At 37.2% G+C, this 22,260-nt stretch overlaps 1 protein-coding gene across 3 annotated transcripts; it reads left to right on the plus strand.

Moving 5' to 3' along the window:
* The first annotated feature begins 1,780 nt into the window (after nt 1-1,780).
* On the plus strand, nt 1,781-21,899 carry LOC111343844 (folliculin-interacting protein 2). Of its 3 annotated transcripts, none has more exons than XM_022951034.2 (25): nt 1,781-1,971; nt 2,872-2,904; nt 4,593-4,710; nt 5,686-5,790; nt 6,688-6,788; nt 7,412-7,480; nt 8,519-8,655; nt 9,806-9,898; nt 11,406-11,533; nt 11,962-12,041; nt 12,665-12,788; nt 13,049-13,105; nt 13,733-13,848; nt 14,168-14,285; nt 14,932-14,984; nt 16,257-17,378; nt 17,554-17,583; nt 17,935-17,988; nt 18,135-18,231; nt 18,452-18,513; nt 18,890-18,937; nt 19,291-19,393; nt 19,714-19,764; nt 20,285-20,349; nt 20,812-21,899. In XM_022951034.2, exons 1-25 carry the CDS (start codon nt 1,940-1,942, stop codon nt 20,888-20,890), a joined length of 3,075 nt encoding a protein of 1,024 aa, XP_022806769.2. In that variant the 5' UTR covers nt 1,781-1,939; the 3' UTR covers nt 20,891-21,899. The 3 variants fall into 3 exon arrangements, with proteins under 3 accessions (XP_022806769.2, XP_022806770.2, XP_022806768.2); XM_022951033.2 differs by lacking the exon at nt 1,781-1,971 and adding an exon at nt 2,633-2,789; XM_022951035.2 differs by lacking the exon at nt 2,872-2,904.
* The last annotated feature ends 361 nt before the right edge of the window (nt 21,900-22,260 follow it).

Raw genomic sequence — 22,260 nt, forward strand, 5'->3', positions numbered from 1 at the left:
TGCATTTATTAAGCTTTCATTTGATGTATAATTTGTTAGGGTTTTCTTGAAACTAGCACGCGTACGAGTTTTTACCCGGAGGACACCCGCTAAGTTGGGAAGTCACCTTTAGTGTTACGGCTAAAATCTCACTTTTTCACCGTTTTCAAGACGTCACAAAAGTGACGGTTCCTTGTTTGATACATCACGGTCACGTTATCTGAATCCTGTTGTGTGATTGGTTGCTCCAAAAAGTAAACCCTACTTCTTCTAAACGAAGCTCAAACAGTCATCAACTAAAATATCCATCTCCTTAGCTTGTTCATAAGATTAGGGTGTTTTTATCATCCTGCAGAAAAATTCGCACAAACGCAGGCCGGCCATTTCTGTTTTATGGTCTCAACTGAGCTCTGAGTGATTTCTTAGAATTTCACGCGCGTGAGGAAAAGCAATTTAAAAAATGTCAAAAAAATCACGAGTGACTAGTAAGCTCTAAAAATACATAAAGTCACACGATTTTCTCCTGGAATTCTCAGAAAAATTTCTAAGTCATGCTGCTTAGCATACCTCACCCAGTTCGTTACCCAATAGTTAAGAACTGTTCGGCTCATACTGTATGCATGGTTTGGTACACTTTTCACGTGGTTATTTTTTGTTCCCCGCCTTTCTTCTAACGATCTTGAGAAGCCAAGCCTGTCTCAGCTCTCAGTATTTTTAACATCTCTTTGAAATTTCATCGAACAACTTTACCTCGTTCCTTTTCGTCTTTGAGTCGCAATTGAGCCTCGTATTAGCCCCTTCCTTTTGATGGTGTTTAGATCTGTCAACTTTTTTTTTTTTTTTAATTTTTATTTATTTACTTTTATTTTCTTAACATGAATATCACTTATTTGTAGTACAAAAACTAACGGGACCTGTTCATAGGACCTTCGACGCAAGTGTCTGTTCACTAGAGAGCCCAAGATTGTAATCAAACAACAAATTGCTTAAAAAAATTGGCGGGGCGGGAAAAAAAATATAGGTTAAATCTGCACATGCACACCAGCCAGGTGGCAGGCTATTGTGGATTTCGTTCCAGTTTTCTAGTATGGAGCGCCTCGTAAGTGCTTCTCTTTTCCGATTAAAAGCCTTCTTCGAATAAAAGCTGAATAAGGGAGCCAAATTATAGACGACACTGGCACCACACCCGATGAGAACAGACGCGGCGTTTATTATGGGATTATAGGAAAATGAATATCAAAACTTGTTGATCAGCACCATTAAATAAGCAAGACTTGCGTGTCTGTGTCATTCTGATATCCACATACGATTTCTCGAAATTGTTGTCGGTGATTTAAAAAAATATGATTTTGAAATGAAAGCCACTCTCGAATGATCTCCACATTTTATAAACGCCACATCAAAAATGCTACAAATTTGATACCATATAAAAGGTCACGCTTGTTAATGAGTATTTTTTTTCTTTTTTTTGGCCTGCCTGAGATGATAGCAATAGTCGAGTAAATATCTTCTCTCTCTCTCTCTCTTTCCCCTTTTTAGCAGGTTTTCCCGGAAGTTCACTGAATTGGTTTCCATTTCTTGAGTGGAGAGCTCGAGACGGGCACTGTAAATTTGAACCTCTCGAACGGAGTCCATCGTACCAACCGGAAACCATGCACCACGGGTAGGAATGCCAGCGGCAAAAGAAGGAGTGACTGGGGGAGAGGGTGCTCTGCTCATGTTACCAAACGTGACAGTCTTGCTCATGTTTTTGTCTCGGGACTTACGAGATTAACATAACAGCTGGCAGAAGAAGTTTACAGTTCATTCAACGGATCAAAGCTGAAGGATAAGGGTGGTAGTGGCAGAGATCAGAGAACAAAACGCGCGCTCATATTTTCGGCGTATTTTGACTGTGGATTTGTTTATTTATCACGGCCCTTCAAGTTCAAAGTGAACTTCAGAGGAAAAGGAGAAGCTCATGGGATTTTCCAAATCCAAAAAAAATCGCAGGTTTGCATATGTAACCTTTGTTGTAAATAAGGGGAAGACCATTAGTTGTCACGCATTCCAAGAGGACTTATTGCAAGATTTCGATGGAGACATTATTGTTATATATATATATTTTTTATCGTTATAGTTATCACAATTATTTTTTGCGTCGTATTAAGAAATCGAAACATGTTTTATTTTCATCTACTGTGTTAAAATTTCACAATGCCATTTAAATGTTTCGACCTCTTTGGTTCTAACGTAACGAATTCTCGCGCTTAGCACGTGAGCCGAGAGGTCCAAAAAGAGCGGTTGAAAAGTCATTGACGAAATCGTGACAAAGCAGGAAGAAAGCCACATGATTTTTTAGTTATGCGTAATTCTTTATTCGAGAAATGTAAATTTCACGTCAGCTCAAAAAACCAGGAACAAATTAGAAGGAATCGTACAATCATTAGCGTTGCGTAAAATTTGTTTTAAGCCCAAGTTTGAAATCGATTGTAACGCGAAATGCCCAATTTTGGTATGAATTTAGGAAAACCTCTTGAATCACGCGCTTGTCACTGGGTTTCTTTGCTTCCTTGATCAGATTTCGCAACCAATCAAATGACAACAAACTTTTTCCCGCGAATTTTTTGCCAATCACGTGCTTACAAAAGCTGTTTTGTAGCATCATGTGACCTTGACGTCCTTTTCCCACGTCTCTCTCGTTACTTGTTCTCGCATGTGTACGTGCTGTGTGTGAAATGGTTTTTAGATCCGAAAACACTGCCAATGTTGTCGAAAATATTCTCGTTTGGTGCTCGAAAACCTGGGAAAAAGCACAGTGATGGCGAACTGTAAGTTTCTCGTCTGGAAGATTTCGTTTCCTCGTTTGAAGATCGTTATAACGACGCTTAACTTTGTTTTGTAATTCCACAGCGATACACCAGACGAAATTCTTGCTACCAAAAGGTAAATTAAACCATTCTAATATGATACGATTTTCTAGGTTTTTTGTCCGTCAGACCTCAGTTAAATTACTAGCTAAAACTGCAGTGTTACAAGCTTACTATTACTCAGAATGTAGCAGAATTTCCTGCCGAAATTCGCGTTCGTGATCGAAAAATTAACATGAATGCAAATAGTAGCTAATGCAAGTGTACAATGATATCGTCTACGAAATACTTTTCTTGGAATTCGCGTTAACGCAAGGATACTGTTCAAAGATCCCTGCCACAGTTAAAGTTTCAAGTACGCGTGAACACAGCAATATTACAGAACTTCCTTTCTTTTGTAATGCAAGATAAATCCTACATTAAAAAAAAAAAAATAGTCGCGAGCGTTCAAGACTGTTCTGGAAGACTATGTTATGAATGGAAATCGTTATCATATGCAAATTATTACAAAGCAACTTGTTGGTAAAATATGTCGAGCTTGTACAAGCCGTCATGTGAATCTTCCTCACTTTTATCCGTCTGCGAGTATGACCTGTATGTGAATATGGAGTTAACCTTAAGACGTGTGATTGTAAAATTTCCTATGTTTCTTACGAGAAAATTTTTGTTTACCATTCTATAAAAGAGGAACTGAACTAAAACAAATTGGAAATAGCTTTGAACCGCAGAAAGAAATAACGCATGTCAGGAGCTTAAAAACATTCCGATTTATTACAAATGAACCGTGACAAGGATTTTTTACATAACTTTCGCATTGTCTGGCCATAGCCGATCAGTTACATTAAGTACATGATTATACTATCGTTGGACCATCGGACGAAGGTCCAATCTCTTTCTAATGCCGTGTTGTGTCCATAAAAATGAATTCTGTTTAATTCCCTTAAATTTTGACTTGTAGTCGCCCATGTTTCTATAATTAGTTTTTTGTCAGGTAAGCATTACACGACGTTTTCTGTTTCGTAGCATTGTCTGTCGTTCTTGTTGACTTTTCTATATTGTAAAACTATCGTGTTTTGTTGTCTCTTGATAAGTATCACATACATGCCATACCGGCCATGCAGCATTTTTGCACAGAGAAGCGTTAAGGATTTAACTATTTGAAAATGTGAAATATTTATTCAATCAGATCTACTTACTAAGAAATGTGGAATGAAGTTGTGTGGGAAATTGTATCAATTTTCTCAAATCAGAGTTTTAAAAATCATTTGAAGGATGCCTTTTCACTTAAATGAGTTGTTGATTTCAGTACAGGTTGTCAACATCAGTGTCCCTCACAAACAACAGTCTTTCTCAGACCCCTCTTGACTCAAGCAATAAAATTTAGGGTGGACTTAACATCTGAAGAAACAAACTGTGGATTACAGCTTACTTGAAAGCCAATTAACTTGGAAAGCAGACTACCATCAGTCCCAGCATTTTGTAGAAGTCTGTCTCAGGACCCTATTTTCCTTTTTTCATGCGCACTACTGCGTTCTGCGCAGGGCACTATCATCATTCTTTTTTCCACTTCTTTTTTTTTTTTCTTACTCTTGTGAGGCTTTGCTAAAAAGCAAGGAATGTTCATAGTCTACATGGGAAGTTTCTCGTTACAAGGCATGCCATTAAAAAATGAACCTAAATAATGGGATGGATAGTAACCTGATAGTTATGTGCAGTTAGTTAGATTGAAATTCATATCTCATCCATCCATTTTACTTTGTAAAGGCCCTTTCCGCAGCTGGAACATGATGAGATAAGAATTCTGGTGTTCAAGGAATGTGATCGGAAAGGAAAAACCCTACTGTTTGACTCTAAGGCTGTTCCAAAGAGCGACAGTCAACAGGTATTCTATAAGTTTTTAAATATATAATAAAACTTCGTTTAAGATAAATGAAATAAGGCTGATAGTTTCGAAAGAAACTGTTTGGGGCTGCGTCAGTGGGAGTAACGAAATAATTTGGATATATCAACAAAGCCTTCGCTCCGATGAAGGGCTAACGCTCAAAACGTCAGCTTCTGTAATCGTTACGGTGGCCAATTTACCATTTCAACCTCGTCTAAGATAGTCACATGTAGTTGCATATAATTTATACATTCCTTGGATAGCACGCCAGTTCTTCAGTGTCTATAGTCTGTAGTTTTTTTGGCTGGTTTCTTTGGAAACTTAGCGGTGACAGTTCTCAGGGTGTTTAATTAAAGATGCTGGAATAATTGACAGCAAGTTTTTTGTGAGATTGATAATTGGATAATGTCAGTGATCTGGACTCTTGATCTTAGGATGAGAGGCTGGATTCTTGACCCCAAGCTTCAAGGGCAAGCTCTCATGAGGTCATTTTATTCTGCCCTTTGCTCAGGACACAATATTTGACCCTTTGACACCCTACAACTCATGATCAATTCTTCTCACTTTCTTCAACACCTCTACAATGATTTAGCTATGAGAGTTTGATGCTTGATAAAAACTTTATCATATCATCCTTTTGATGATAATTATTTCTCTTTCTTTATATCACTCTACTACAGCTGTTGTTGTATTAATTTTGGAGAAAGCTTTTTTTTTCTGGCTGGGGTTTCATTAAGGGTCATGCACCAGCTGCAAGGATGGATTTGCCCACCTGGCTTGACCATCTAGAGGAAAGTTTATCCTAGAAAGAAGTTCATTTCAAAATGTTTTGTCCACCAGTCACCTGTGAAAACTAGTTGCCCTCCTGCTGAAAACATCAATGAAAGCCCTGTGTCTTTTTGTCTTAATCAATCTTGTATCCAAATCAGTAAGTGTTGTGAGGTATTTCATAAGTGTGTGTATCTATGTCAATAGGATGCAGGGCAGAATAGAATTTCTGATTCGGATAAGAGACTCTCTGGAGGTCCCAGGCTTGAGCAAAAAGGAAGCAGATCTCCCACACAGAAGTCAAAATTACAGGTTAGCTTCAGTGCCATGTGGCTCAAGAATAGTTGGACAGCATCATTATACATTTTCATGGTAGCTATATATTCTATACAGCTAGTCTATTGATTACAGCATCTGAGCATATACAGACCCACCCCTCCCATAGCTCAACATTATCCCAAACTTGTCATCAGTTGACTATTTTTAAGTTAGAGGTGGAGTAGATGCACATTTGCTCAGACACTGACGTATGACCCAAGCCAATCATATAGGGGAGTTGTTCAGAAGTCTTTCTGTCTGATTTCTTCTCCTGCATGTCTTTTCATATGTCCAGTTATCTGTACTTTAGCTAAGAAAGATTTTTTGTTGAAAAGTTGGATTTAAGGCATTGTAATGACAACTGGTGTTACCTTAGTTACTCTGAATAGTATTAATTACTGAAGATGAAGTAAAAATGGTCTGGTCATGACCTTTCTTCTCGTTTTGAATTCTTGTGAACCTCAACTCCATCTCTGTCCAGGAAAATACCACTGTGCAGTTAACTTGGCCCTGTGCTTGTCAATGATGCATGTGAATAATTATTGCTTGTGTGATGTATGAATGCATGCATGCATGTCTACATGTGACTGGCTAAGGATTACTCAGTTGTATCATGCGCTGTGATCAGCTTATGTGGAGCAGTGCTCTCCCTTATTTTATAAGCACAACAGTTAAAAGATGCATTGAAGCCATTACAGCTATCCTTTCACCCATTAAATTTTCAAGAACTGCAAGTGATTTTAAATGGTAACGAGAGGAAAATACTACAGGAAGAGTGCAGGAAGTAAATTGTGCGGATTACCACATGAAGCACTGATAAAGTGGTTGTCATAATTTATGGCTGGATTATCCATCATTATTTTTGTAACTTTTGAGCAATTTTCATTTTAGTATGCAAGACAAAGTCATGATTCCAAAATGTTGGGGGAGATGATCTTTGGCTCAGTAGCAATGACATACAAGGGCCAAACAGTCAAAGTCCATGAAATCAGGTATGATTCTAAAAGTCACATGTTAAACTGAAAGAGTTACATACTTTTTTTTTTCTTTTTTTTAATAGTGAGGGCATCTTGTAAAGGAAAATTGAAAAGTTTCTTGATTATGTATTTTAGTTTGGAATGGGTTTCGGGTCAAGTTAATTTTATCTACAAGTAGTTTGATTTTTTTTGTCCTTTTTCTAAGGACAAATGGAAGATATCAATCATACAAGTTATAAATCACAAGATTGTGACTTGAAATCATTTAATCTGCCACATAATATTGTCAATTTATTTAGCAAAAAGATTAAACTGTCTCAAGATGACTGAAATGTTCAAAAACCCACTCCATCCTTGAACATGTTAACCATTATTTCACTTTAAAATCTAAATTCAAGCTACAGACATAGGATTTGTCAGGTTATAATTACAAAGTTACCGAGTTGTAGCTTTTGGCATGTGAGGTATGAATGACTACAAATTAGGATATTAAAATTACTTCATATGTAGGTGTAAGTCTGTTATAATTCAAAAGAAAATCTTTGGAGTAAATTGTAGTTTAGATTGAAAAAACAGCAAGGAAAAATCTAAGCTAGGAGAGTTTAGAAATGAACTGGGACATGTTTTGTTTATTTCAGAACTCCTCATCAGCTATTATTGACAAATGTGTTTGCTGTCCAACCAAGAATTGTTCTGCCCAGCTGTGGGTAGGTCTCATCTGTACTTTGATCATGAGTTCTTTTCTAAAATCAAAATTACTTTGATCATGAGTTCTTTCCTGAAATCGAAGTTACTTTGATCATGGGTTCTTTCCTGAAATCGAAGTTACTTTGATCATGGGTTCTTTTCTGAAATCGAAGTTACTTTGATCATGGGTTTTTTCCTGAAATCGAAGTTACTTTGATCATGGGTTCTTTCCTGAAATTGAAGTTTATTTGATCATGGGTTCTTTCCTCAAATTGGAGTTACTTTGATCATGTCTTCTTTCCTGAAATCGAAGTTACAGCCTCTAGATCACTTCATAGTAAAGGTGTTTCAATAAAAAACAGTCATTATTTTTTGTTCTTTTTCATTTCTTAAACGTTCTAGACCTAAATAAAAACCTTTGAAGTTGATTTTCTGACAAATATTTAGTGTTAAATTTTCAAGCTGTGAACATGTACTTGCACCAATTTAAAGGGAGTGGTTCACCTTTGACACTCAGAAAAAAAAATTATTAGAAACTTACCCCCTCTATAAAAAAAAAAACAATTTTTTTATTTGCAACTTTGATCATGGTTAGTATAATGCTTGGACCATGTTCTCCCTTATTTTGAGCATGACAGGTAAAATAAATTTTCAAACAGGTAAAGCAATCCTTTTGTTGAATTTTCACAAATACTGAGTGATTCTTAGTGGTAATATCTGTAAGACATATGAATGTAATGTATGACATTACTGCCTGAAAAGGAAATCACTGCTTCTATTGAGTGATTTTTCAAGTGCATTACAACATTATAAAGGTGAAAGAAATGTGGTTCACGAGGAGTTTGACCAAAATCATGTTGGAAACATCTGATGAACATGTGCGTACTTGTACATGTATGGTTGATCATGGGTTTTCCACTTTATTTAACACATTAGGAAACTTCATGCAAACTTGTGACCAAATGATTAAATTTCTTTCAATTTTTTATTTTTAAGTTGTACTGCGTTTAAACCTCTTTCTTGTGTGTAATTTTGTGGCATGATTTCTTTTGTTTTAGCGATTCAAGTGATTATTTTAGTACCAGCAGCAGCCATGTAGACTCAGGAATCGGAGACAGTTCAAACAGACATGATCTAGGCTGTGGATCGTTGTCATCACAGAACAGTTTATCCAAACTTGAAGATTCTGTTCTTGGTGAGTGTTTTCATATCCAGGAGGATTCAATTATAACATATCAAATTACAGATGTATATGCATTGTGAAAAGCTGAGAAATACACTTGTGACATAAAATGACCCAGATAAGGGTGAATGCTGATAACAATACAGGGATCTATGTAAATGTGTTATTAACCAAGTGTGGGGTCAAGATGGCTGGATATTGGCCAAGATCTTTTTTTTGCATTTTTATGGACTGAGATGAAGTCAAGGTCCATAAAAATGCAAAAAAAAAGAACAAGGCTAATATCCAGCCATCCTGAACGAACAAGCTTGGTTAGTTAAGGATTTATTTATTCATGCGAAAAGATTTTGCTTTATTAAGAATTAAGAATGACTTGTTTACTTTGAAAGCTGGGAAAGAAAGCCAACTGTGTTTGTGGCACAACAAACTCAAGAGAGTCGTTTCTGTTTTCTTTGTTTTGACTATCTTCTGCAGCATTTTGCATTTCCATTGCTGAAATTGTCCAAGAGTTATGAAACATAGTTCTAATCAATGTAGGCAATCTCTAGTGGGCAAGATAGGCCCATCTTGCTTGCTCAGGTAGCCAATAAGAACACAGGATTCGCTTCATCTTGCCCATGGGTGCGGTGAGCAATGTAATTAAAGCTGTTATTGGAAACTTAGCTGTGAGAACCATAGGGGTGAGAAAACATCACCTTTTTTAGAAGACAGTAAAAATGTTTTCTGTCCTCAGGCGTCAATATCACTTCTCTGTATGGTTAGGGCTGGACACTAACAGCAGCCAACTAGCCACAGACAAGTAGAAATTCAGTTTTGGCGAGTGGTTTGCAATTTCACCGACCAGTTTTGCTAGTAAACAAATAGAAATTGTCCTGGCTAACATCTAAGAAGTCACTAGCCTCTTGGCTATTAAGTTGAAAAGTTAGTGTCGAGCCCTGATTGTCCACCACACATTTCTTATTTTTTGTTAGAATTTGAAGCTAAATGAAGCAGTGGAAGTTATTGTATAGTGGAGAAGGGGGCAAGGGAAACATGTTTAACAGCTGTTGAAGCTCATCTCAGATGCTCAGACAAGATTTCAGACTTGATATCTAGTGATTCCCATCTCAACTCTTACATGAACATGTACAATAAATGTTGCTTTTCTCCTTGATCATTTTAGGGCCTTCATCTAAGCCAATGGCTGTTCCAGGCTCTTCACCAGTGGTTGCTATTGATGCTGATGAAGACAGTGGATTCACAGCATCTGTTGACAGTAAGTTTGCCAATGAATGTTATAACATAACTAAAGTAAAATTTAGCATCCCCCATTTGCCCATGGGTGTGATGCACTTGGGAGGTTTGCTAAACACTCAAGAAGCTAGAGTCGCTCTTGGCTATCGCCTCGAGCGACTCTTACGCTTCTTTTGTGCTTATATAGCAACCTCCCGCATGCATCCATAACTCCATAGTGTACACTGTGGTGTTTACCATTTGTTAATTATATGTAGGAGGTTAAGGCTTTGGGATTTTTGGTTTTGCAGTTCGAGCTATTTTTTAAATGCGTTTCTTTTTTTCGGTTTTTGTGCCGAAAAACATTGGTTTTTCGGTTTTTGGTGTTCATTATGGTTTTTCGAGTTTCCATTTTTTAACATTTGGTTTTTTGATTTGCACCAAAAATACTAATGAGTATTCAGATTTGGTATCTGATGTGGTTTTTGGTTTTTCCCATTTGGGTTCATGTTTCTCTTCTGTGCTCTACTTCTCACCACTGTACAGTTTTACCTGGGGTTTTGGTTTTGATTGAATTTTTAAAGCAGTTTTGCAGTTTTAGAGGATATTTTCTTCAGTTTGCAGTTTCTAATAGACCTTAATGCTCCTTCTTATACATTTTAAGGATTCTCTTTTCTTGGCTACTAAAAGGCTTTTCATCCAACACTTGCATTTTGTGGAGGTAGAGGGTTCGAGCCCCGGCCGGACCAACACTCGGGGTCTTAAAATAACTGAGAAGAATAATTATGCTACCTTTCTATAACATCGATCAAGAAATGGTTAGATATTCTAGTCTTCTTGGATAGGGATGAATAAATGGAGGTCCCATCTCCTGCATCTATTAATTAGTTGATTTGGTTAGGCAGGGGATGTTAAAGAACCCACTTCCCACTTCACGAGATTACTGTGATGTGGTCTGGCCTATTTACTGGGAATTGGGGGAAGGGGGCATCTGTTATATTCGCCTTTATTTGATTGTAAACTGCCTAGCAGTCTGGTAAAGTCCCCCGTACAGTGTTGTAAAGTGCCATGAATTTAAGATATGAGCGCTATATAAATAAAAGTTATTATTTATTTATTATTATTATTGTTGGGTAGAAAGTACTGTTTTGTTGCTTTACCCCAAACCTTGGAACTATGAGAAATGCTGTAAGATGCCACAGGTTCAAGAGACCTGTACACTGCTCATGTATTTTCTAAGCTACAGTAGCAATGATTTGTTGTTGAAAATAAATGCCTAGGGATGCTGTCTAAGTCTGAGATAGTGCATCTCTATCCTTCAAATAGGCATTTAGTGCAGATTTTTGTCATAGTCATTCTAAGTTGTCTTGCAAACAGGAGTTCTATGGGCTCAATCAGTACTTTTGTCGCATTTTGATTATTTTAACTAATTATAATTCTCAACAGGAATAACAATATTCACTGTTAGTGGGGTTTCAAGAAAATACTTTTAAAATACAAAATTTATAATTACCTTCATTTCTTTTTTTTTTTTTTTTTTTTTGTCAAAGGTAATACGTCACTAGGGTTTAATTCAGCATCCTCGCCCTGTGGCAGTTACCAAAGACGTCTCCGTCGGAGCCATGTGACCAGCATTGACAACAGTTTCGGAAGGAAGAGCGAAGAGTTACCAGAAGTTGTAAGTTCCCAGATTTATTTTGATAATTTCCACATGGGGGCTGTGCTCTCCAGACCTTAAACTCGGACCCAGCTCAGAAATTTGAAAAATCAAACACAAATTCATTTAGGTGTTTGTGCCTTCCAATGATGTGCAAAGTTTAGAGTTGAACATCTGATTTTGCTACATGCTTAGAACTGTTGATCATCATTGCAATAGCACTTCTTGGGATCAGAAATGAAAAAAATGGATTGAAATCCTCCAATCACAACACAGGAGGTGACCTTCTAAAACTTGATGCCTGTTTCCCGAGATGTCCATTTTTTTTCGTGGATTTTATCCCAAACTTCACAGCTAGCATGTTATTGAAAAGGGCAATGAAGGAAACTTCCTTTTTTTTTTTTTTTAACTTTTAATTTGATGAATTATTTTTCCATGCCTCCCTGTAGATTTCTCCACCAGTGGGAAGGAGACCAAAGCTTGGCATTGGTATTTTATTTACTCTTGGCGACAACGAAGAAAAAAGCAGGTATGATTCATATTGTTCTAATTATTTACATTGTATGTATTCTTCATCTTGTCTAGCTAATATACATGTACCCTACATTGTTCATTGCTGCTCAGAATGCTGTACAGCTCAGAAGTACTTGGCCCAAAATGCACACAAGAGTTGCATTTAAAAAAAGTATGCATACACATGCAACTTTTCAAAATAAGTTTAAAAAATGTGCCCAAAAGAAGCTCATTAGTATGCAGGGGCAGATCCAGATCTTGAGCTAAGGAGAGGAGGGGGAGGGGGGGTGGTTTTGTTTGTTTGGTACATCTTCTGGCTTTTCTTTTTTCTGCAGTTGAATTTTTTACCCAAAATAAGGCAAGGGCCCCTCCTCTAAATCTGCCACTTGTATGTATGAGGCAGTCTTTTGTTTAACTTTGTTTAATTTCGAATGGTGTGCTAGATTTTTAACAAAGGAGGGACTCTGATGTTAGTGACATAATGTGATTTTGTCCTGATCAAACCTTGCACATGTATGTTTAATGTGCATACCAGTTTTGTATTTCTCAAAGAAAGATATCGTATTTTGAAGTAATTCAACACTCTACATTGAATTTCATAAATGGTACTGATGGTGGCATGTTTTCATTTCTCCACAGAGCTCTTCAAGGTGTCTTTTTTGCCCATTTCCCTTTGTTTGAATTGCATGTAATGAAACTTAGAGTGTCTATCGAAAATGCCTGTTTTGGCAAGCCGAGGTTATTTACGAGTCAAGTCATTGAGGTAAGGATAAAAATGACAAATGTGTTGATTTTTTTTTAAAATGTAGATTGCCATTTGTCTGCTATTGTCTTCTGTATGTGTGTGTTACTTTATTCTTTGGTTACCTATTTTCTTTTGATTACCCATTTGTCTGTCTGTCGTTTTCCTCTTTCATCTCATAATTTCTTTCTTACATGGTGTTGCTTGTGTATCAATGTAAATCAAGTTGACCGGTTGTTTGTTTGTACAATACTTGAGCCTTTTATTTCTTATATCGACAGGCAGTGAACACATTTCGAAACACGATTCACAACATGTTCGCAACACCAAGACTCAAGGTAAGGAATAGGAAAGCTAAATGGACTTACTTTGTTCATAATTTATCAGACCTTCACTATTTACTTCAACTGATGCACTGTTATGAAATTTAAAAGAGATGGACATATTGTGCAATATTATGTGATTTGCCTTTCATAAAACAAAACTGTATAATTGAAATCAGCAAAATTGAGGCAATTAATACAATGTAAGCAAATCTGTAAATGAAATTCGTATTGAGTTTTATTACAGCTTTCTTTTTCCCAAGTCAACATGAACACTACCTGATGAAAATTTACCTGCCTTTTACCTGTTAACTGTCTGCAATTTTTTTTCTCATATATTATGGTATAAAAAATGGTGGCTGCTTGTCATGGAGCAATTCAGTTAATATGCAAACAAGCTAAAAAAAGAACAAGACATTGATGATATTGATAATGATGGCAGCTGTTTGGTTGGAGAGAAAAACCGAACTTACAGCCCAGTTAACACTGCATTTTGTTCTCAGCCTCATTAATGTGTTTGTTGTAGGAGTATATCACATCTTTCATACAACATTCAACACATAAATTTGTTCTTTTAAATCAAGCATCAGTGCCATGAACTTTCATTTTTTGTATTGACACAGTTTGTTTTGATATGTTCAGGAACCAGTTTGGCTGAACATGATGACACATTCTTCGCGTCGCCCTCAGCTCTGTGACAAATTCATGGTTGAGTTGGTGGACTGCCTCAAAGTTGGAAACAGCAGGGAGACAAACTTGTAAGAACTGCATGAACTTTGAAGTGTAGCTAATGCCGCAACTGGTAAATGGTGGATTGCTATATTCCCCTTTTAAATTGTCTTTTATTTCCTATTGGAAATGTAAAGAGAAATTGGCACTGCATGGAAAGTCGTGAAGGGTGTTCTGTCAGTCACGTCTTAATAATTGCTAGTAATTATTAACATTACTGTATTTTCAAGACTTTATTGTAGGGGTGATAATTGCAGTTGCCGTCTTAATGATTTTGATTTTTTGTATTAATCCAGGTACTAAATTAGAAGCATTTATTTACTGATATTGAATTTTTTCCTCTCCTAGTTTCATGGCAGCCATTCTGACAGCTGTGTTGCAGAATCATCTTGCGTGGGTGTCGACAGTAATGCCTGCTGGAACAGCTCCTAGCCGAGCATTTCTGGACAAACATTCTTCCAAAACTGTGAGTCAGATTGTTCTATCGCATTGTGGAAATAATTAAAGTTCTAGTAAACAAGGAAAATTTTTCTTGTTGGCAGGAGAATTGTCTTTTGAAACATTGATGTGTCAATCATAATTTCTTCATCATGTATTGTATAGTCATCATCATTGGTATTAACATACTCTTCAAGCAATGTATCTGGTGGAATTCACAAGGAAATCTGAAAGAAGCCCACAGTGTAGCGTCCACTAGCCTAGAGGAAATGTTTACTGTTCTCAAGAAATGCCGCGGAAAAATGGACTGCCTAATTCACGAAATGCTATTCATTCGCGAACAAAAACCAAAGCTAAACACGCAGTCTGACTCAATACGTGCAAAAGTATTTATTTAAACATATACTGCACGATCTGACATGCTAAACACCAATAACAATGAACGCTCATTATTCTAATGAAGTTATCACATTTTATTTGTATATAATCTCTGAGCTACAATTTTACATCAGTTTTAACATTTTACTTGATAATGAGGTCATGCAGACTTCGAAATGTCGTAGTTTTTTACCGTTAATTTTTATTATCAAAAATATGAGGCAGCTTAGAAAATTCTCAGCACTCATTTAATGCTGCTTTCACTTTTTTTTTCTTTTTTTTTTTTATATTTACAGTTGGATCTGCTTGCTCAGTCACATCCATACAATCCACTGTGGGCTCAGCTAGGGTAAGGTGATTACCAAGTGTACTTTAATTTAATTTTGATCTTTTGAAGTTGATGCGGGTATGAGAATACCTTGGTTGGTTCTTTATTAAGAAATACACATTTATTATTATGATGTAAACACTAATGAAACACCAGGTGAGCTTCTGGGCAAAAACATGATATCTTTACACTAAGTCATGAAAATAACATGTTATATTTACCCAAGAAAATAACTCCCTTACCATGGTTATATAATAAATGGCATAATTATTTCACAGCAAAAGTGAAATGGTTTGGTTTTTGACTGGTGTTTATATGATAAACAGAATAATACATGATCAGGCAGAGATATGAAATTTCTCTTTGAGTGTTGAAAAATATTTAGACTCTTGTTTGCTTTGCTCACCTGTGAAATATTTTTTAACACTGTAAGAGAAATTTCGTATATTTATCTCTGTGTTGCCATGCAATACCTCTATTTATTTACTCCTTGATTATTGTAACTGATTTAAGGAGACCCATGCTGTTCAGATGTGACAGTCATTTTTGTAGATATGATTCGTGACCTTTTTTTTCCAATCTCATCCCTTTACTGGTAACTCTCCTTACAATATCAGTATAATGTCAAGCAGAAAAGTGATGAGAATTAAGAAAAATTATTAATTAGGGAAAATTATTGTTGTCAATCCAATACTAAATTCTCTTAACTACTCTGGCATCGTGATAATTAAATGGCAGAGAGTATTGAGACTAAAGAGATCTTGGGAGTGAAAGAGTTTGTGTTATTATTTTTTTTTTTTTTTTTTTTGGAAATTTTTACTGGAAAACTCTTTCTGTTACAAACAGCTTCTGTTAGAAACAGGTCTTTCTGTTAGAAACAGCTAACCGCTGCCCAGTTAGCCCAAGGGATAGTGTGCTGGACTGTTGTGCGGGAGGCCAAGGGTTCGAGCCCCAGCCGGACCAACACTCAAAGGTCATACAATAATTGAGAAGAATGTGCTACCTTTCTATAACATCAAGGAATGGTTAGATATTCTAGTCTTCTCAGATAGGGATGAATAAATGGAGGTCCTGTCTCCTGCAGGGTTGGGGGTAGGAGACGTTAATTTCCCACACACGAGATTACTGTGTGATGGATGTCCTTCCCTGGGGTGGGATGGGTGGGTTAACTGGGCCTGCCTTAATTGGCGCAAGCTGTTGCGGTGTCCCTGCTGGTTGGCCAAGCTAATAAACTAAACTAAACTAAGCTTCCATGGCTTTACCTCAAAGCAAGTTTATTTTCTCTTTTTTCAGGGACTTGTACGGGGCAGTCGGATTTCCTCTTCGTGTTACAAGGACTGTAGTTGTTGGGAAAGACTCTAAAATCGTTTCAAAAGTATTGAATATCCTAAGTTATTTCATAAGATGTACGGAGGTGTTTGAACATGTACAGAGAAGAGATGATGAAGACAATGATGATACAAAGGAAAATCTTTCTTGTTTTGGCCAGGAAAGTGTACAGACTGTGTGCTCCCAGTGTGGAAGCAAATCCGTTTCTGAAGTTGAAAACTCTGGGAAAAGCTTTACTGAGCCAAGTGTTTGTTTGCAATATAAAGAGAACAGCGAGGGGAGTTGCGCTTTACATGACAAATTAAAAGACAAAGAAAAGAAAGAGATTCTACGGGAGCAATTGCTTTCACAGTTGCAAGGTACTAATGGATTTACACATTGTTTGCATTGCAATGCAAGAATTTCTGATGTAAACACTAGGGAAAAGCTCACAGGCATGGAAATACTTCAGTCTGTTTGCACATGTAACAAGATCTCAAATGGAGGCGTGCACAAGGAGCTGAAGCATTTTGTGAAAGACTCAAGCCTGTTAGCTCTGGCCAATAATCATTGTAACTCTTTTCAATGTTACTGCTGCAAGAACGCATCTGAAAAAGGAAGTATTGCTCCTAAAGGACGAAAGATTAAGTGTTACTGTGGGTTGGAAGTTGATTCTGACAAGAGTTGTGGAAAACAGGAGTGTGTTCGTTGTCGTGCTCAGTGTCTAGAAAAACTTCAGTCCCCGCAAAACGGCAAAAGCCATCATCTCACAGAAACAAACAATTGTCTAACAACCAAGATTTTACAGGCTGTTCTAAGGCGAGATTCAGTTGGCAACTGTAATGAAAATGTGGGCCGTCGGATTTCTGAGGCAGACAGTTGTGTATCTGAGGACAGAGACTCCTTGTCCCTGAGAAACAGCGTGTTAGAAAGATGTACTGATGTTGAAGAGACTATAGCGTCTTATGGAAGAAGTGGATCAGCTGATTCAGGAATTCATCAGAGCCCTTTAAACTCACCCTCCATTAAAAAACCTGAAAGTTTTCCAAGTGTTGTCCCGTGTCAACTGGAGGATGAGCAGATGCCTGAAGAAATTCCTTTACCTAGGTACAGAAATTTTTGAAAAATAATTATTCTTTGAATCATAATTTGTTACAGTCTTTGCCATTGACAATTCTTTTTTTTTCCTTCTTTCCCTTTCTCCAGAATACTACTGCGATTTTAAAGGGTTCTTGTCATTTACTAACAAGTACATGCACATTTTCCCCTTTAACTCTTTTAGGACAGAAGAAGTGAGCTCCTCCTCAAACAGGTGAGAAATTTTTCCATTATTTCAATTTAGTGACACACTTGGCTGCACCTCGTGTGTAATAAACTTGGCTTTAATAAAACAATATTATGGTGGGCCCCAATCACTTGGTCCCCAGCATGCCACGGGACACTAGAACAGAACAGGAAGTGTCTAATACTACATTGTGTGTCAACTTTTTTTTTTTTTTTTTTTTTTACCAGATTTTGATGTGATTTGTGTTCTTTGCTGAACAGTGTCATAGAATCTATTAGTTTAAAAGCTTTCAAGGACATTTAAATGCACAGGAACATGGAATCCATTTGTGAATTAAAGAATATTAAATGTACTTAAAAAATTATTTTAACTTTGCAGCAAATCAGATGACTGGAAAATCTTCAACAACTTTGGACGATCAATGTTTGCAGGGTTAGTTGAAAGACTTCTCCATGTTTCTTTTGCTGTCCTTAAAGAAACTTTGTGAACTGATGAATCTGTATATTTGATTTTCAAGATTTCATAGACCACAGCTTACAGTTATTTACCTCAATTTGATGTTTCTCTTTGAAACTCAGAATTGTGGACAGTTATCTGCCAGACTTGGTTCTTCAAGGTGTTCAGGAAAATGATTTCCGAGGAAGACTATCCGCTGATCTGAAGCTTGCATTGCAGGTGAGTTGTATAAGTATAGGTAACAACAATTAATTTTGGTGTTAATAAGCAGAAGTAAAATGAAAGACAAACGGATTTGCACGAGCCCTTGGGCATTGCTGTTTTTTGCCATAAAAATAATGTGGCAAGTGCATGAAATCCACTCTAGTTTTTGTCACTTGTGACTATTCCTAGGGAAGAAATAATGACTCACAGCTCTTTTATAATATTTGTGTCGCAGCATTCAGTTGTGGATGATCCTGTTTCAGAAGCAGTGTGTATCATCGCCAACACTGATAAATGGTAAGTATTCATGATTCATCGGTTTTCCAACAGTTTGTGTAAAGGACACGTAGCCTAGATATATTTAAATGGCAAGGTACTAGATAAAATACATGTATAAGGTCAATTGTGGGGTTTTTTTGTCTGAGGAGATTGGAAACGAAAACACTGCAAACAACACAGTTTATATTTGTTTGCACAGTGATTCATTAAAGAGAAAGGCAGAACCTTCTAATCTTTCACAGTGAACAGTGTTGTCTTTTGACAGTTCAATGCGACCTGTAAAAGTACATGATTGGGGTCGTTTTTGTGTCATCGCGACTTTCAGAACGAGCTATTAGCTTTTAGAACTTTAGCGCGGGTAGTGTTGAAATTCACCGCCTGGCTTTTGTTGCAGGACTTGTGAAGTTGTTTCTATGAAAAAGAATCGGAAACAGTCAACCTGGTAAGAGCATACTTGTATTTTCAATTATTCCTTTTACTTCAAGGAGAATCGGTACCCGGACGGTATTCTCTTCACAGTTTTTGAACACTGAAAGTAAGACAGGGTGTGAGAACTAGAAGACAGAGAAACAAAAAATTTTCGGTGAATTATGTTCGGAAATTACTAGTGAAAGGTTCGGGAATCATTTAGTTATCACTGTTTGTCAGAGAAAGTCCTGTCTTCCCTCTACAATACTTGATCCCTTGAAGAACCAGCTTTTCTAATTAATTTTTTGCTTTTTTTTTTTTTCTGGAATTTATTTGTAATTTAGTCTTCTCGTCGCTCAACGTTTTTGCTGTGATTTTTTCTCTCAGCGATCCTATTTATCATGAACAACAAGTGGAAGTATCCAACTTGGTGTTATCGATGTTGTCCTCAGTCAGTGGCCTATGGGACATCAAAATGTCAGCAGAGTTTGTAAGTACTGATCAGTTCTTACTACTTTTGTCGTTGAATTTATCTTTTTTTTTAATGGATCACATGCGAGATGCTCCAAGAAATGTGTGTGTGGTACAGCCAGACACACCGTCACCCTTAAATTTCAACCGTATTTTACTGCCCAGAAAAAAAATTAAACTCTATCCCAAGTCTATTCCGTTTCATGGGGCAGCGGTAGTTGTGTTCTGCCATGTTCACCATCAAATTCCTTCTTAGATTGCATTTGGGGAATTTGACAAAATAATTATTGGTTACTCGTGGCTTGATTGTAATCAGAGTATTGTTGTTCGCCTTTGCAGTGTCTAATGCACCTGGAAGATAAACTGAAAGAGATATATCTAAAGAGCAAGGTAGGATAGCATCTTGATATTCTTTGCTTAATAGGACGCCTTTGGGAGAAGTGTCGCAAAACCAAAGCTGGAATAGTCGCAGAGGCCAATCAGAAGAAAGGAAAATACTTTTGAGAGCCAATGAGAACTCAACGTAAACATACCAAACTTTCAAAAGCGCGGGAAAACGCAGGCGACCAAGTCCGTGATTGATTTTAGTTTTGCATCTGATCGGCTAAGAGTTTGGCGTGAGAGACGAAACAACGATCGCCAAGGGCACTGGTTTTGTCTTGAATATTGGTATTGAAAATAACCCTTTGTTTTGTATTTTTTGGATGAATTGAGGTTTTTTTTTTTAACTTGGCCAAATGATCAGTGTTGTTAATTAAACGCAATACAGTAATGTAGAATTGGGGTGAACGAACTCGTTTTGGAGTTACGGCCAAATACAGCTAGTTGAAAATTACTCCAGTGCCTGTATAGATTTACACCCGAAGAGTACAGTTACCAATTATAGAATCCATTTTGTTTCTTTGTACAGGTTATAACAGAGAGATATCGGGAAAGACGGAAGTTATTTAGAAGTGATATCACAAATATGCTAAGGTAAATAAGATGTACGAGGTCCCAAACATTGCTTTGAAATTTTTCAACGATATACTGCCTCTCTTCCCTTGAAAAGGGTTTATCCTTCTTGTGATAATTCTTCTTGAGACATTTTACACAAACGTTCTCCCAAGGTAGAGTTTCCGTTTCGAGAGTTTGTGTCCGTCTATTGAAATAGAGGATGTAGAGGATGGAGGGGGAGGGGGGGGGGGGAGAAACTGGGCGTAGTGGGGTCCGTCTATACTCAGAGGCAATCGGTTTTTCAGTCTGTTTGTTTGAGAGTTTTTCAGCAAATGAAAATAAATTGTGAACATTAGTGTATGTAACCTTCGTGCTATTGTTGTTGTTGTTGTTTTTTTTTTCTACTTTTACCGTGGTAACTTGCACTGTAAAGTGAGGACTCTTTTAAGGGGCGCTTCAACGCGATGGTAATGTCTTTTTCCCCTTCATTTTTCTTTGCAGTGTGGATGACAACGATGTTCCGTTACTGCTGGCAGTAGCTAGTACCCATGCTCCTCAGAGTATGACACTTGTTGGCTGAATACGAAATCGTCGCGTGACCTTGCATGACATGGAGTATCACGCTTGACAAGATTCAGTTGGCCCTTGAGTGATATACGTGTTCTTTTAGCATCATCATCTCCACACGGATGCTGTATTGGAATCTCTATTTTGCGTTATTCAACGACGCCATACTGGAACAGAAACATTTTGTGTAGAAATATCCACTCGTGTTACATTCAGACGGATATTATCGCAACATAACCTCTACTGGTGTGACATTATTCCTCGGAAGCAACTCATTAAGTAACTTTTACCAGTCTGTGGGTAATTTTAAGTCCTTAACTTAGAAATGGGACTTTTCCGGGCCTTTTCAAAGTGTTTATGACATAGAACCAACTAGAATCGTTTAACACAAATTACCACCCTATTACACGGGTGGATTATAATGAATTCAAAATATACAGCGGGATTTGGAACAAATTCGCGGGGGCAGAAAGCTAGGGCCGTTACGAAATTGGTAGTCGCTTGTGAGGAGTACTTTTCCACTTCCATGCTTTCGCGAATGTGAAAGATAATTTTTCTCATTCTGTTTTTCTTTTCGTACAGTACACTAACAAATCCGTCTCACGCTCGCTTGTCAAGACTACGCTTCCTCTTTTTACTGGGAGAATGTGTAGGGATACATTTTTATTAGCATAGTACCTCACAGAAAACAAAGCTGCGCAAATTGGTTGCAAGCCACGCTTATCAAGGTATAAATCTGTTGTTTTCTATGGATTATTTCAACGAAAATAGTCTTGCCCATGTATTTCTTAGAGATAAAAATTTTTTTGTAATGGAAAGAAACAGTATTCACCCGAGACTATCGTTAGTTATCTTCCCATGGGAGAAACTGTCCTGCATTTCTCGCTTGCCTGATGAAAATTTTAGGAGAAGAGTACATCGTAATCCGCGTCGCTCATATTTATTACTAAATGCAGCTATTTTCGTAGCGGCCGTATATTAAATCGTAGAATTTTATCGGAAATAAATGAGGAGAAATACGATCTTGTATTTTGATTTTGTGTTTGGAGGCTGCTCCTCTTGGCAATTTTTAGCTAACCAGGATGGAATTAAACTTTCTGTAGTACAAATTGAAGTTTTCCTTTCAAACTTCATAAAAACTTAAAACATTATTTCATCTCTGACCCAGTCTCTTTCAAATTCGTGGCCACAGGGTTGTGGAAGACTAGAACTACCAAGATTAAGTAGACGTCGGTAAGAAGAGAAACAGAGGTTTTGTCTCATCCAAGCGAATCTCTCGCGGGTTTATTTCGGTAAAATCGAAAACTCGAGAGGCGACTGAAGACGAGTAAGTGAAGCGAGTTTTCGAGAGTGTTGGAGCAAGAAAGAAATAAAACAAGGACA

This window comes from Stylophora pistillata, chromosome 2 (assembly GCF_964205215.1).
Source record: "Stylophora pistillata chromosome 2, jaStyPist1.2, whole genome shotgun sequence".
NCBI lineage: Eukaryota > Metazoa > Cnidaria > Anthozoa > Scleractinia > Pocilloporidae > Stylophora > Stylophora pistillata.